The sequence below is a fragment of the Perognathus longimembris genome, chromosome 14 (assembly GCF_023159225.1).
Source record: "Perognathus longimembris pacificus isolate PPM17 chromosome 14, ASM2315922v1, whole genome shotgun sequence".
In the NCBI taxonomy this organism is placed as follows: domain Eukaryota; kingdom Metazoa; phylum Chordata; class Mammalia; order Rodentia; family Heteromyidae; genus Perognathus; species Perognathus longimembris.
Genome location: NC_063174.1, coordinates 56,815,030 through 56,831,630, shown reverse-complemented (window position 1 = coordinate 56,831,630; position 16,601 = coordinate 56,815,030). Strand labels below are relative to the sequence as shown.

Sequence of the window (16,601 nt, the reverse complement as noted above, 5' to 3'; positions counted from 1 at the left end):
GCCCTGCATGGAGTGGCTGCCCCTTCCCTCAGGAAATGTAATCATTCTTCCTCCAACTACACAGTCACCTCTATGAATTAAAGCCCCAAAGGTACAAATGAGACAATGCTCTAATTTCTTCTAGGACTATAGAAAATAAAGGCAATAGCCAGAAGGAGGACAAGTTATGAGGAGCACACTAAATCTTCCAAGCAGATTATATCTCCGACATGTTTGGACTTTGTCCAACATAGAGTGGGAAGTTCAGTGGGTCAAGGACAAAACTCTGTGTGTGTGTGTGTGTGTGTGTGTGTGTGTGTGTGTGTGTGTGTGTGCTGGTGTTGGGCTTGAATTCAAGTGTCTTCTCACTCTTGCTTAGCTTTTTCAGTTAAGGCTGGCAGCCTACTATTGAGCCATACTTCCATTTCCAGCTCTTCACTTGTTAAGTGGAGGTAAGAATCTCTCATGTTTGTCTGCCAAGCCTGGCTGTGAACTAGGATCCTCATATCTCAGCCTCCTCACTAGGTAGGATTACAGATATGAGCCACATGTACCTGGCAAAATTCAGAACCTTGGGACTGGGAATGTGGCTTAGCGGTAGAGTGCTTACCTAGCATGCATGAAGTCCTGGGTTCAATTCCTCACTATCACATTTTTTTAAAAACCACAAGTGGTGCTGTGGCTCAAGTGGTAGAGTGCTAGACTTGAGCAAAAGCAGCTCAGGAACAGTGCTCCAGTGCCCAGGGTCTGAGTTCAAGCCCCAAGCTGGAAAAAAATTCAGAATCTTGTTCTGAATTCTATATTCTCATTTCCTTATCTGAGTGGTGACATTACCTCTGTTTGCTGGAGGAAGTAGAGTGAGAAGTCCTGAGTTCAAGAAGAAATGAAGGGGACTTGATTAAATCTCCAGACTTCAGCTGTGAAATCTGGTGGCCAGGGTGTAACTCCTACCTTACACGATCATGTAAAGTTCAGTAAGCTCCATGTTTGATGCCCCGCTCATTTAGAGCTGGACTTTATCTAGTCTGCCAGCTCATTTAGAGCTGGGTTTTATCTAGTCACCTCACACTGTTATGATTTACCGTGGAGTTTGCAATGAATGACTATCACCCTGGAACAGTACACTCTTACCAACTTGAAGGCCTTGGAAATTCAGAGAGATCTACTCTTCCCAAGCCTGCACATGAATTACAGTATTTCTGAGACATCCTGTCTCATTGGCATTTCGTGGTTTTGGAGTCCATAAACAAACAATATACCTATCTCTGAGGCTGACTGCTATTCTCAGGTCTCATTGCTTCCAGCAGCTTCTCTGCCAGCAGAGCTTGAACCAAGAGGTCCCTGAGGGACCTGAAACCAGTTGTAGAAAGCAACACGTTCTTGCATTTGATCATAACCTCAAAGTATTGCCTACCCAAACAAACCTTTGAAAATTCACAGGGAGGCCACATCAATGGCTGTTCTGTGCTTAGTGAATCCTGATGTACAGGACACATTCTTTTGTGCTTCCTTTTCAGGAGCACACGATGACACCTCTAGGAGCATGGACAGATGATCAGGGATGCAGCATTGATGATAAACTAAGAAGTAGCCAGCTAGCCTGCAGGAGGCTATGATCCTGGCTCCTACCACCTCCCCAAGTGACTCTGAAGCTAAACCATCAACAGAGTGCACACTTGTGCTACTTTGTGAGAAGAGCAGAAGAAATGAATGTTCTCACCTAAGGGATTTTCAATCCATTTCCGATTTTTTTTTTTTCCCCAAGGCTAGAGCTCTACCACTTTGAGCCACAGCACCACTTCTGGTTTTCTGATAGTTAATTAGAGATAAAAGTCTCACAGATGGGGCTGGGGATATGGCCTAGAGGCAAGAGTGCTTGCCTCTTATACATGAGGCCCTGGGTTTGATTCCGCAGCACCACATATACAAAAAAATGGCCAGAAGTGGCGCTGTGGCTCAAGTGGCAGAGTGCTAGCCTTGAGCAAGAAGAAGCCAGGGACAGTGCTCAGGCCCTGAGTCCAAGCCCCAGGACTGGCCAAAAAAAAAAAAAAAAGTCTCACTGATTTTCCTGCCCAGGCTGGCTTTGAACCACAATCCTCAGACCTCAGCCTCCTGAGTAGCTAGGATGACAGGCATGAGCCACCAGCACCCGGCTTTTCAGAATTTTAATATCCCTGATATGCCTACGATTTCACTGTTTTCTGCATTTGTTTTTTAACTTTTTCTCCCTAAAAATAGATCTGCTGTATTCAAATTGGAAAGCTTGTTTTGACGCAAAAGAAATGTTGTCTAGCATTCCTATAAATGTGATCTGTGAAAAATATTTTAAACTTACCTGGTACAATCATTTTATCGATGGGAAACATTTTGCCTCTGATATCTTCTTCTTCCTCCTCTTCTTCTTCTAGTAAAACAAAAATATAAGTAGTTGTGTTTATTAACATATTATTAGTGGTCACAGCCAAAATTTCAAATACTATATCCTTTTATTTCAAGGCAGAGTCTTGTGATATAGCCTCAATCTCCTCTGAACTAGAATTACAAGTGTGTGGCACCCATGCCTAACTTCAAATATCACATACTGTCTTACAACTTTAATGTCCATTGGTACATATACACAATGGAATACTATTCAGCCTTCGAAAAGAAATTCTGAAATTCCACGAAAACATGGGTGAACTTTGAACATGTTATGCTCAATGTGTAAGCCAGTCGCAGAGGAACAAATGCTGCATCCTCCCACCCGGATAAGGTACATGAAATAGATTCACAGATGGAATGGTGAATAGACACCTGCGGCCTGGGGGTAGAGAAAAAGGAGAATAACGTATCCACAGGTATAAGGTTTTAGTCCAGCATGATGAATAAGCTCTAGAAATCCACTGAGGAAAATCATGATATCCTGAGTCAATTCTAATGTATTGTGCACTTAAATATGTGTTTAAAAGGCAAGTATATTGTGTGTTTAATACTTGTGCTTCAATAAGACAAAATAAAAATGTAAAGGCTAAGCCAGGTGCCAGTAAGCGATAACTTGTGATCCTAGCCACTCGGGGGGCAGAGATCTGAGGATCAAGGTCCTATACCAGTTTGGACTGAAATATCCCTGAAACTTTTTTTTTGTCACTCATGGTCCTTGAACTTAGGGCCTGGGCATTGTCCCTGAACTCTTTTGCTCAAGGCTAGCACTCTACCACTTTGAGTCACAGCTCCACTTCCAGTTTTCTGGTGGTTAATTGGAGATAAGAGTGTCAGAGCCCTCCCTGCCTGGGCTGGCTTTGAACCGTGATCCTTAGATCTCAGCCTCCTGCCATAGCTAGGATTACAGGCATGAGTTGCCAGTACCCAGACCCTGAAACTTTTATATCCAGTTAAGCAGCAAAAAACTGGAAGTATAACTATGGCTCAAGCAGTATAATTCCAACTATTAGCAAAAACACTAAACAAGAGCATGAGGTCCTGAGTTCAAGCTGCAATACTGCCATACGCCCCCCAAAGGGAAGGGGGGCTATAGATCTAATAAAAGGTAAGCCAAGTCTCTCTAGTCTTTGTTTCTTTGATTGAGTGATTATTTCCGGGAACAACTTATCTGAGTATAAACCTGCAAACATGGGAGAACATGTAGACTTACGATTGAAGAGGTCTTTTGCTTGGTCATAAGTCTTTGGGAATCCATCCAAAATGTAACCTTGATTCCTACAAGGCATAGATTTTAGCTTTTCTTTTATGAATCTGATTAAATATTGATCTTCTAGCCGACCTGTTGAAAAGAAAACATATTACAGAGGGTCATCTTTCCACCTGGTGAGCTTCTACACCAATTCAGGCAGACAAATGTTTCAGGAAATCCTTTATCTTTTAAGTTGAGAAATGTAGGCCAGGTGCCAGTGGCTCAGGCCTGTAATCCTAGCTACTCAGGGGGCTGAGATCTGAAGATTGCAGTTCAAAGACAGCGTGGGCAGGAAAGACTGTGAGACTCTTATCTCCAATTAACTACCAGAAAACAGGAAATAGTGCTGTAGCTCAAGAGGTAGAGCCTTGAGCTGAAGAGCTCAGGGTCAGTGCCCAGGCCCAGAATTCAAGCCTCATGACCAATAAAAAAAAAAAAGTTGAAAAATGTGTGGTTGTGTGCTTTGAATGTGACAGGTAAGTTCTAGTTCAGTATAAAGTAGGAGAGCCTAATGAGTTGATCTACAGAAAAGGCAGAGCAGATCCCGACGCCTGTACTTCAAATGTTCTGTAATCCTACCTTTGGGGTGAAGTTGAATGATGAGTAAGAGGAATGGCAGAAGGCTGCTTGTTCGTGGGGTTTGTGCAATTCTGTTTTGATGTTACACCCCTCTACCCCTAATATATGGTAATGAGACTCTTCCAAGAATCCAGTAAGATAGTACCCATGTGGTTAGCATTTGATTTAGTCAAAGGAGGTGCTCGGGTTGAGGGTGTAGTTCAACCGTACAGTGTTCCATTGTACAGTGGTGCAGGATTCAATTCCCAGGACCAAAGCAGGTGCTAAATAAATATTTGCTTGATTTGATTTTTTTTTTTTTTTGCCAGTCCTGGGGCTTGAACTCAGGGCCTGAGTACTGTCCCTGGCTTCTTTTTGCTCAACGTTAGCACTCTGTCACTTGAGTCACAGCGCCACTTCTGGCTTTTTCTATATATGTGGTGCTGAGGTATCGAACCCAGGGCTTCATGTATACGAGACGAGCACTCTACCACTAGGCCATATTCCCAGCCCTATTTGCTTGATTTGAATAGCAATACAGTTTGACCTGATCTCAAAGGCACTGCTCTCTTTAAAGCTGCAGAAGGGCTTGGGGGTGGAGCTCAGTGGCAGAGCACGTGTGTGTGTGTGTGTGTGTGTGTGTGTGTGTGTGTGCTCTCAGTGGGTAGGTTGCACTTCTGACCTTTGTCCCTTGGGTGGTTCTCCTTCCAGGTCCCACACAGAGTTGGTTCCTGGAAGTTTCTGGGAGAGGCTGGAAGGAGGCCTTTGTTTGTTCCACACTGGTGTGATTAAATGGCAGTGTGATGCAACCCCATTTCAAGGTCCATCAATCTGTCGTAACCCTCCTCTGGTCACCTAAGGCAGACAGAACGGGAATGGCAGTTTGCCAAGTCTGAGAGACTGAGCTCTGAAGTTCCTACCAGAGTCTGTACTACACTTTGTTAATTAGGGAATCTAGTATATGAGATAACTTTTATTCTTTTGGCTGGCACTAGGGTTTGAACATCTGGCTTCATGCTTGCTCAGTTCATACCCTACCACCTGAGCCAGGCCCCCCAGCCATGCCTTTCTGGTTATTTAGGAGACAGGGTCCTATAAGCTTTTCTGCCCAGGCTGACCTTGAACTGCTATCCTCCAGATCTCAGGCTCACGAGGAGCTAGTATTATAGGCTTAGGCTACTTTTTTTTTTTTCCTTTGGCCAGTCCTGGGCCTTGGACTCAGGGCCTGAGCACTGTCCCTGGCTTCTTCCCGCTCAAGGCTAGCACTCTGCCACCTGAGCCACAGCGCCCCTTCTGGCCGTTTTCCATATATGTGGTGCTGGGGAGTCGAGGTTCTTGTGTAGGAGGCAAGCACTCTTGCCGCTAGGACATATTCCCAGCTCTTAGGCTACTTTTTGATCCCACTGTTAATAACAGTTGAAGAACTGAATTAGAACACCCCTCCTTTCTTCTAACTTGGGCAGTAAAGGACTCAAAATAATTGCATCTTTCAGAAATTTAAGTCTCATGGCTGGATCAAAAATGCAATCAAAGATGTTATTTGACATTATGCAATGCCTTTACATGGCTTCCCAACAAGGTTTGTAGTGGCACAAAAGGAGAAAAACAAATCGAGGCTGGGGGAATGGCCAAGTGGTTGAGTGCCCATTTAGCAAGCACAAAGACCTGAGTTCAAACCATAATATGACCCCCCCCCAAAAAAAAGAGTGCCCAAGATATAAAATAAAAATTAAGTATCATACAGTCACACTAGTATTCAAAGATGGGTCTTCTCTGAGCAGTGCCTCTTTCTAAGGCTTAGTCCTTTGCTAGGTGCCAGTGGCTCATGCTTGTAATCCTAGCTACTCAAGAGGTTAAGATCTGAGGATCGAAGCCAGCCCAGGGAAGAAAGTCCTTGAGACTCTTAGCTCCAATTAAATCCTAAAACAGTGGAGCAGTGGCTCAGGTGATACAATGCTATCCTTGAGCAAAAACACTCAGGGACAGTGCCCAGGCCACGAGTTCAAGCCCAAGGACAGCATACACACATATACACATGCATACACACTCTGGTTTACTTCAGGCACTCACAACTTGCCCTTCATTCCTGCTTGATTTGGGATGAATGACTGTGCCCTGTAGCCTTCGAGGCAGTTTTCGGTAATTATAGAATGTTTTGAACTAGATGCATGGCCAGGTACATAAAGGCCAAGCCCGCATGCCCACTGTGGCCTCCGTGGACACCATAACCACGACCATCAGCCACTGTTGCTCTCTGATGGAGGTTCAACTGTTCTACTTATTTTAGTTTTGTGCTAATCCTGGGGCTTACACTCAGGGCCTGAGTCCTGTCCCTGAGCTGGTTTCTTTGCTCAAGGCTGGTGCTCTGCCTCTTAAGCCACAACTCCATTTCCTGCTTTTTTTCTTTTGGGTAGTTAATTGGAGATAAGAGTCTCACAGGTTTTCCTGACAGAGCTGGCTTTGAACTGTGATCCTCAGATTTCAGCCTCCTGAGTAGCTAGGATTGTAGGTGTGAACCACCAGCACCCATCTACTTTTTTTTAAAAAATTAAACCTTTATCGTTTCTTTCTTTTTTTTTTTTTTTTTTTTTTTTTTTGCCAGTCCTGGCAAGTCCTGGACTTGGAGTCAGGGCCTGAGCACTGTCCCTGGCTTCCTCTTGCTCAAGACTAGCACTCTACCACTTGAGCCACAGCGCCACCTCTGGCCTTTTCTATATATGTGGTACTGAGGAATCGAACCCAGGGCTTCACGAGGCAAGCACTCTTGCCGCTAGGCCATATTCCCAGCCCATCTTTATCATTTCTATTTGAAGTTCACAATATGATACTATGGGAAGTGGCGCTGTGGCTCAAGTGGTAGAGTGCTAGCCTTGAGCAAAATAGAAGCCAGGGACAGTGCTCAGGCCCTGAGTCCAAGCCCCAGGACTGGCAAATAAACAATAAGATACTATGCATGTACCCGTACTGTATTATAAACTGAGCATTGTACTTAGGCAGATCAACATATCTGTCATCTTATTTTATTTTGTGATAAGAGCAGCTAAATCTATTTAAGGGCAATCCCTAAGATGATACAGTTGCATCAACCATTATTTCTGATCACCAGCACTTGTAGACCCCATATTGCTGCTACTTTGTATTTTTCCACCTATGTCTCCCATGCTCCATCCTCACCCATGGGAAACATTGCATTATCTTCTAAATCCTTCCATTGGACCTCTTTTAAAAATATTCCTCACGTATAAGCTACATCTGTAATAGGGAGGTCAGATCTGGCCAGTGCCATCATTAACTGTGTAGGGAATTCAGGTTGACTCCAGCTCAGACTCCAGCTCCAGCTCCATCTCCACTAAGCTCTCCCCCACCTTATCCAGGGAAGCTCCCCTTTATTATGATAAGTTATGTAAATTGACCACCGGAGGCCTGGGAGCTTCAAGGGAACCCGTGCCCTCCAATGCGTAAGCGTATCCACCTGCATCATGTGAGCCCCGCCAAATCCATGTGCCAGTTCTAACTAGAATGATAGGTTGGTTCAAACAGATACTATGAGACAGACTGTAACTCTATTGGCCACCTATGTGCGGCCTAGCATGCTCTGTAAGTGCTGTATCCTCATTGGTCACCTGTGTGTGGCAAGTTTGGCTGTGATGTTTGCCTTATAACCAGGCTGGAAGGCCACACGTGCACGCGGTTCTAGCTCCCGAGTCTGGGCTGCACACTTGGGGGCAGTTCCAGCTCTGGGCCCTGACCCTGCACTCGTGGTCGGCAGTTTCAGCTCCCAAGTCTGGGCTGAGACCAAGGCCTGTTCGTTCACTTTTTGTTCACTTTTTACTTCCCCAGTAAACCTGTCTTTTTGTCATCTTGTAGCTGGAGATTGTGTGGTGGACTCTTGGGGGAACCAGGAATCCCCTCCTTTGGGGGGACCCTGTTTCATTGTAGCAAACCCCCACTCTACTTCATATCAAATGATGTTTTTCTGTGTGTATGCCTGGCTGACTTCGCATAGCATAATATCCTCCGGACCTATCCATGTCATAGCCTCCTTTGTGTTGTCCTTGTTGCTGTTTGTCAGTCCCAGGGCTTGAACTCAGGGATGGGCTTCTTTCACTAGAGTCTAGCACTCAACCACTTTGAACCACGCTACCACTTCTGGTTTTCTGATGATTAATTAGCGATTAGAGTCTCATAGGCTTTTCCTGCCCTGGCTGGCTTCAAACTGCCTCAGGTTTCAGTCTGCTGAGTAGCTAGGATTACAGGTTTGAGGCATGCTTGGATTTAAGTCAGAAACTCATTATGTAGTTAGTTGCCATGGGACTTACAGTTTTCATGCCTCAGCTTTTAAAAGCCTTTAAAAGACTAAATATTCGTGTGTGTGTGTGTGTGTGTGTCTGTGTGTGTCTGTGTCTGTGTGTGTATATTGAGCAGGACCATAGGCTGCTGCTTACAGGGCTGTAAAGCTTGTCTGCTGGCGGCCCTGGAGCCTGAGCTCCACCCTCAGTGTGTCCTGGATGCCTGTCTGGCCATGGGTCCAAAGGCCTCGTGTTGTTCAAACACAACCAAGGTCCACGTCTAGTTTCCAGTAAACATGAAGGGGAAGGAGTCTGAACAAACTTGAGAAGAAATCAAAGACGTGCCTGAGGAGGGGAGAGAAGTGATTGCTTGTGAGCACTTCCCCTTCCCCCAAAGACCACTTCCTCCCTCCCAGTGCCCCTCTACCCCGGGGGCTGCCAAAGAGCTGGTGACCTGTCCAGCGTGGGGCAGTCTCCACCCCGGCTCAAGGACGGAGGGAGGTGGCAATGCTCTCAGCTGGGCCCTGCATCAGCTTTGGTCCTCCTCTCCCTCTTTTTTTCTCTCATTCTCCTTCTTTCTTCCTTTCTTTCTTGCTGATCCTTGAACTCAGGGTTGGAGTGCTGTCCCTGAGCCTTTTTGCTAAGGGTTAGGGCTCTACCACCTGAGCTACAGCTCCACATCTGGTTTGGGAATAGTTATTTGGAGGTAAGAGTCTCATGGACTTTCCTACCTGGGCTGGCTTGGTACCATGAGCCTCCTATCTTAATAGCTGCGATTACAGGCATGAGCCAGCAGATGCTTGCTTTCTTTGGAGTAAGCAGCCAATCCGGACATGTCCCAATACCTAGAGCCTCTGGTCTAGGACTCTTGTGACATTAGGGGCAGAACTGAAGTCCTCAGCCCAGATGGAGATGAGCAACCAGGGAGAAGACCGTGATGGAGATCAGTGCCACGCAGTGACAAGGGGACATCTCCTTATACCCACAGAGGAAAGTCAGCATCTGAGCTCCAGGGCAAGCAATGCCTGGGTCACTATGGGAGACACTGAAGAGCCACAACCTGTGACCCAGTGCTGACTAAGCTGAGTAAGCCACAGATGCCTGTATGCCTCGTCCCTATTTCCACTGGCCATTGTCCACACTGGTGAATCAAGTGTGGCTTTGATTGGACTTTTTTTTTTTTTGCCAGTCTTGGGGCTTGAACTCAGGGCCTGAGCACTGTCCCTGGCTCCTTTTTGCTCAAGGCTAGCACTCTGCCACTTGAGCCACAGCGCCACTTCTGGCTTTTTCTATATATGTGGTGCTGAGGAATCGAACCCAGGGCTTCATGTATACAAGGCAAGCACTTTTGCCACAATTCACAGCCCCTTGGTTGGACTTCTTAAAGCATAAATAAGCTAGGTGCCATTGGCTCATGCCTGTCATCCTAGCTCCTCAGGAGGCTGAGATCTAAGGATCGTGATTCAAAGCCAGCCCGGGCAGGAAAGTCCCTGAGACTCTTATCTCCAATTAAACACCAGAAAACTGGAAGTGGTGCTGTGGCTCAAGTGGTAGAGTGCTAGCCTTGAGCTGAAAAGCTCAGGGACAGTGCCCAGGCCCAGAGTTCAAGCCCCATGACTATAAAATAAATGAAGGCTTAATACCTCAATGCCTGAGGGCTACCACGGGACTTAAGGGAAATTTCATCCAAGGGTGGGAACAGAGCAAATGATCACAGAAGAGTCTGAGTTGAAAGTGCTCATTGTGGCTGGAGGCTGGTGGCTTACCCCTGTAATCCTAGCTACCCAGGAGGCTGAGATCTGAGGACCGAGGTTCAAAGCTGGCCTGGGTACAAGAGTCTGTGAGACTCTTATTTCTAATTAGCTGGCAAAAGACCAGACGTAGAATTATGGCTCAAGTGGTAGAGTACCTGCCTTAAGTAAAAAGTGAGAACATGAGACCCTGAGTTCAAGTCCAAGACCAATACTTTCTCTTTCATATACATACGCACATGCAAGTGCACACACGCATGCAGACACAGACACACACACACAAATAAAGTGACATAAGCTGAAGGTATAGCTCAGCAGTTGAGTACTGGTCTAGTATGTAAAAAGCCCTGAGTTCAATCCCAATTACCATAAAAATAGTGACAGTGTAATTAGTTGATTGAGCAAATAATTACTATTAATTACAGCTTCATTACTATACCTGGATCATCTGTTTCCTAGCTACTAAGGATGCAAACATTTGTTCTTGATACGTGAGTGTCATGAGTTCTGAGGCCCATTGACAACCTTGTGTGAAGCGCCTGCTTTCTTGCTGGGTTCCCATAACTAAAGCTGGCCTTGGCTGCAACATGATTAAAATTAAAAGTTCTAGAATATCTTCTTCATAGTGTTTCATTGTTTCTACTGTCTTAGCCAGCAGCTGATATCTGTTCCATTCACACTCTGCTGGGGGGGAGGGGTGGCCACTCAGACTTTCATCAAGGGCTTTAGCAGCAACTACCTTCTCAACGGTGCAACCGGTCTCCACCGGAGAGCTTCAGTCCTCGGGAGTCTCTGGGCTCAGGTGACCTATGTTCCCAAGAGCAGAGGCCCCACCCTCTTTCCTTCCCCTGCTCCGTGACAGACACAGAAGGGGACAGAGACAGTGGGGTGCAGCCTGCCAGCCAGCCCCTGGGGCTCCTCTGCTGACCACCCCCAACTAGTTCCTCTTATATCTGTTTCTCCTATTAAGGATTGGACAGTCATGCCTTCATAGTTCATGTATTAAGGATAGTAACCAGATCATCCCGGTGGAGAGTAGTTTTTTCTTGGTTTGTTCCTTGTTTTTTAAGGAATGCTTTATTTCAATAACACCCGAAACTTAGACACATTTGGATTTTTCTTTTTTTTTTTTTTTTTTGCCAGTCCTGGGGCTTGAACTCAGGGCCTGAGCACTGTCCCTGGCTTCTTTTTGCTCAAGGCTAGCACTCTGCCTCTTGAGCTACAGCGCCACTTCCGGCTTTTTCTACATATGTGGTGCTGAGGAATCGAACCCAGGTCTTCATGTATATGAGACGAGCACTCTACCACTAGGCCATATTCCTAGCCCGCATTTGGATTTTTCTTTGTAGGGTTTTGTTTTCTTTTAGGGGCTTGGATCCATCCTAGGGCCTCCTTTCTATTAGGTAAGCATTCTACCTGTATTCCCAGCCTCAGGTTTTACTTATCTTCAGATAGTCACCAAAATATTAACAGTGAGTCTATCTAGGAGGTGACATTAGACATGGAATATTTTTGGTACTACTTTCATCTCTGTAGTGCTTTGCTTTTCAGTTATCTATTTCTTTTTTTTTTTTTTGGCAGCACTGAGATTTGAACTCAAAGCCTCTCATGGCAGGTGCTCTACCACCTAAGCCACGTCTCTAGCCCTTTCTGCTTTGGGTACTTTTGGAATAAGGTCTTGCGTTTGGCCTGAGCCACACGGAATTGTGTCCCTTGATTCGGGTCTTCTGTTTTGCTGGAATGACGAATACAGCCACCACACCCAGCTTCCTATTGATTGAGGTGGAGTCCTGGCTCTTGGCTTGGGCTGGCCTCAAATCTCCATCCTCTGGATCTCTACCTCTCATCCAGTAACTGGGATTACAGGTGTGAGCTAGCATACCCACTTAAGAGCTTTGCTTTGAATGCAAGGTAGGAAGTCTTTTATAACCAGATTGACAGCTGGGGCCGAGGGCTCTGCCTGCCCTGACCAGCAAGCTGCCTGAGCCAACTGTGAGCCGCCACCTGCACTCCTGGGTGAGCTACCTGCATTCTGCTCCATGCTTTCCTTGACGCCCTCCAGGAGCTCCTGAGCATCTTCCACGTTCTCCTCCTCCTCTTCCTCATCACCTTCTTCCTCTCCTTCTCCCGGGTCTTTAGGTGCAATGATGGACTCCTGTACACCACAAGGATATTCAAATTGGATACTGTCTTGCTTTGATTCGCTACTCACTGATCATCTGACCCGTGATCCTAGAGGAAGCCCGGTACCCAGATCCAGAGTGGACCAGGAACAGTCACCAGTAGAAAAGTCTGCAGGATGTGCGTCTCCACCAAGATGGAGGTGACCTCCAGGGTTTCCTTTTGCGTTTCTGACACTTGGGTTTAAACTCGGGGCCTTGCACTTGCTCAGTTTGTTAGGCTGATGCTCTACCACTTGAGTCATGCCTCCAGCCAGGCTTTTTGCTGGTTAACTGGAGGCACAGTCTTGCAGACTTTTCTGCCCAGCCTGGCTTTGAACCAAAATCTTCTATGTCTCAATGTCCTGAGTAGCTAGGATTACAGGAGTGAGCCACTGTCCTGGCTAAGGTTTTTCTTACCTCTGCTTTGAGGAGAACAATGTATTTCTATGCTAATGCTAGAACTTTTCTAAGATACCAGGTTGTATCTTGCTTAGGAAACACATTGTGTAGAAATAAATCAAATTTCTACACATTTTCTTGAAATGGATTTTGGGGTATGGCTCAGTGGCAGAGCTCATGCTTAACAGCTGTGCATCTGATCCACATACACATAAAAAGAGACTTAATGTTTCTTTACAGAAATGAACCTCAGTATCTACCATTCCCAGCAAAGTAGTAAAAAGCAGGAAACAGTGTAACATCCTGAGAAACAAGATAATAACAACAATATAATAATTTTGAAATACTGAAAATGTTCCAGCCAACAGAGATAAGACAAGGAATCTTTTGAGGGAGAGCTGCAGGCAGACTTAAATTCAAGGACATCTCTGGCAAAGACCCATCTAAGTCCCAGGAGAAAGCCCCTGGGATTCTGGGTGTTTGTAACCACTGGCCAACAACAAGAGCCAATTCAAATAACAAAAGAAACCTCCAGCATATCTGTTTTAATGTCTTGCAAGACCAAAAACAGCATTTTGTCTATATGAAAAGAACCCCCAGTGGAAATTTTCCACGTTACCAGTTTGGCTATGGCTTCGGCAACCACTTCCTTTACTCGGATATGAGGCACTTTGTAGTATTTAGACAGTTCTTGGGCAACCGTGGTTTTTCCTGCAGCAAGGGGACCCAGAATACATATCTTGATTGGCTGCAAAAAGGAGAAGGAACTTGGGGTGAGCCCTGCATGTTCCATCACTAGACAGGAATATTTTACAGCCGTGGACCTCCTTCCAAGTCCCAGGGCTCTTCAGACTAACTCTCCCTTCGAAGTGGACTAAGAGCTCATGTTCTGGTTCAAGTTCATTCCATTAAGTAGGAATTTTTTTTTCAGTTGTGAGGCTTGTACTTGGGGCCTGAGCAACTGTCCTTGAGCTCTTTTTTGTCAAGGCTGGTGCTCTACCACTTTGAAATACAGCACCACTTCCAGGTTTTTGGCAGGTTAATTGGAGATAAGAGTTTCATGGACTTTCTTGCCCTGCTGGCTTTGAATTTTGATCCTCAGATCTCAGCCTCCTGAGTAAGCTAGGATTACAGGTGTGAGCCACCAGCACCCGGCTCAGCAGGAATTTAATAGTATCTGGTACACGCATTGTACCGGGGGGGGGGGGGGGAGAGCAGTGAGTGAGATTCAATATCCTAAGTAGCTAGGATTCCAGGCATGAGCCACTGGTGCCAGGCTTTTCCATTATTTTTTTTTTTTTAAAGAATACCTGTTGCTACACACTACTGGCTCACCTCTGTAATCCTAGCTACTCAGAAGGCTGAGATCTGCAGATCATGGTTTGAAGATAGCCCTGGTAGACAAGTCTGAGAGACTCTTACCTCCGATTAACCAGCAAAAAAGCTGGAAGCAGAGCTCTGGCCAAATGAGAGTGAGAGGTCTTGAGTTCAAGCCCCATACGTGGCACCGTTTCCCTCTTCTTTTCTCCCACATATAAACCCAGCTCTCCCCAGCTCTGAAATTGTTCAGAAAGGCATCTGGGATTTCTTTTATGTCTATGACAGTCAGCCTTGAGCTTACTGCCATGTTCAGTGTGTAGAAGTTATTATTGCTGCTCACTGCAAAAATCTGTAATGTTTTGTGGACAAGTATGATCATTAGGCCTGGCCAAAAGCTGTCAAACTTGAAAATAAACTTCAAAGGGCTGGGGATATGGCCTAGTGGCAAGAGTGCTTGCCTCGTATACATGAGGCCCTGGGTTCGATTCCCCAGCACCACATATACAGAAAATGGCCAGAAGTGGCTCTGTGGCTCAAGTGGCAGAGTGCTAGCCTTGAGCAAGAAGAAGCCAGGGACAGTGCTCAGGCCCTGAGTCCAAGCCCCAGGACTGGCCAAAAAAAAAAAAAAAAAGAAAGAAAGAAAATAAACTTGAAATGAGCCAGGCGCACATCTGTCAGTCTAGCTATCCAAGCAGCTGAGATTTGAGGAACATGGTTTGAAGCCAGCCTGGACATGAAACTCCTTGACATTCTTATCTCCAATTAACTGCCAAAAAGCCAGAAGTGGAGCTGTGGCTCAGGTGGTAGAGTGCCACCCTTGAGCAAGAAAAGCTCAGGGATAGCACCCAGGCTCTGAGTTCAGGCTTTGAGGACTGGCACCAAAAAAAAAAAAAAAATCCCCAAAACTTTGAAATAAGAAAGTTCAATGTTTGAACTTTCACTGTTCAATGTTTGCTCAGTGTTTTGAAAAGGACAAGGACCTTCACTGCTTTAATTGCCCCAATAGTAAGTTTCATTAACTTTGTTTGTATCTGAACTTTAAATAGGAGACAGTCAGCGTTACCAGTAAGCCTCTGCTTTGCTTGTACTCTTTCAGGATGTTGTTGATGTTTTCTGCAAATCCTGCTTGGGCAACCCACCGGATGTTAAAATTCTCTTTCACATACAGTGCTTCCATTCTCAAGTTCACCAGCAAATGGTCAATATGCTCTTGCTGAAGGTCATGGAGAAATTTTAAAAAAATATGTCCTTTTGTGTTTCATTTGGATGGTTAGAACAGACCAAAATCATTACAGTTACTTAGGAAAGTGACCTATACACATTCTCCCAATACGAAAGTCAATTCATCCAGTAGTAAGGATTTATAGAGCACCTACAGTGATATTAGAATACTTGTATTTCTTTGTTTGCTCATTCATTTGCTTATTGTGACAGTGAGGAGTGAACCCTGTACCTTTGGTATGCTAGGTAAGAGCTCTACCGTTGAGCTACAGTGTTTTCCCATTTAATATTTTAAATAGCCAAGTACTAGTGGCTCACACCTTTAATCTTAGCTACTTGGAAGGCTGAGATCCAGAGGATCAAAATTCAAAGTCAACCCAGGCAAAAGAGTCCACGAGACTCTGTCTCCAAAGTAACCAGCCAAAGGCCGGGCTTGAGGACTGGCTCAGCCCAGCTGAGAAAGTGAGAGTCTCTCAGTCCAAGCCCTGGCAAAACCAAAAAAGCAAGCAAGCAAGTAAAAAACAAAAGCAATATTTGACTTATTCTTCTTTGTGCTGATACTGGGAGTTGATCACAAGACCAGAGAGTTCCCTCCTTTTTCACTCAAGGCTGGTGTTTTACCATTTGAGCCACAGCTCTGCTTCTGGCTTTTTGCTAGTTAGTAGAAGATAAAAGTCTTTTGGCTTTGTCTGCCTGGGCTGGCTTTGAACTATGAGCCTCAGATCTCGGCCTCCTGAGTAGGTATGATTACAGGTGTGAGCCACCAGCATCAGCTCAAAATTCCAACTTTTTTTTAATCAGAAAAGTTAAAGTAGGTCACTTTCTATTAATAAAAGTAACAATCCATCAAGAAGATATAAAAATTACTAACATGTATAAAATGAATATTTGCATACCCACTTTCATAAAAACAACACTATGTGACATAAAGGCCAAGACAGACCCCAATACAACTATCACCCCCTGAAAGTCCTAAGGACAAAAAAAAAAATCAACAGAAACACGTCACAATTAAATGACATTACACATCAAATAGACTTAACAGAAATATACAGAATCTTCGAATGCAAAACCTCCAGAAGACACATCCTTTTTAGCAGCCCAAAGAAATTTCTCTAAAATAGGTTGTGTCTAAGTGCATGAAGCAAGTCTTAAAAAAAATCACAAGAAAACAGAAATAAATTCTGATATTTTATCAGATCATAAAGAAAGAAAACTACAAGTTAACCACAAGAGAAATTACAGAAAGAAC

At 45.0% G+C, this 16,601-nt stretch overlaps 1 protein-coding gene across 1 annotated transcript in view; it reads right to left on the bottom strand.

The window, feature by feature from the left end:
• Ak7 (adenylate kinase 7) overlaps positions 1–16,601 on the bottom strand; it is a 48,949-nt gene that overhangs the window by 8,529 nt on the left and 23,819 nt on the right. Inside the window, exons 10-14 of the mRNA XM_048362183.1 lie at positions 15,192–15,341; positions 13,428–13,556; positions 12,273–12,402; positions 3,611–3,739; positions 2,315–2,383 (exon numbers count right to left, since the gene is read on the bottom strand). Of these exons, the coding sequence (XP_048218140.1) occupies positions 2,315–2,383; positions 3,611–3,739; positions 12,273–12,402; positions 13,428–13,556; positions 15,192–15,341 (607 nt within the window). The remainder of the gene's footprint in view (positions 1–2,314; positions 2,384–3,610; positions 3,740–12,272; positions 12,403–13,427; positions 13,557–15,191; positions 15,342–16,601) is intronic.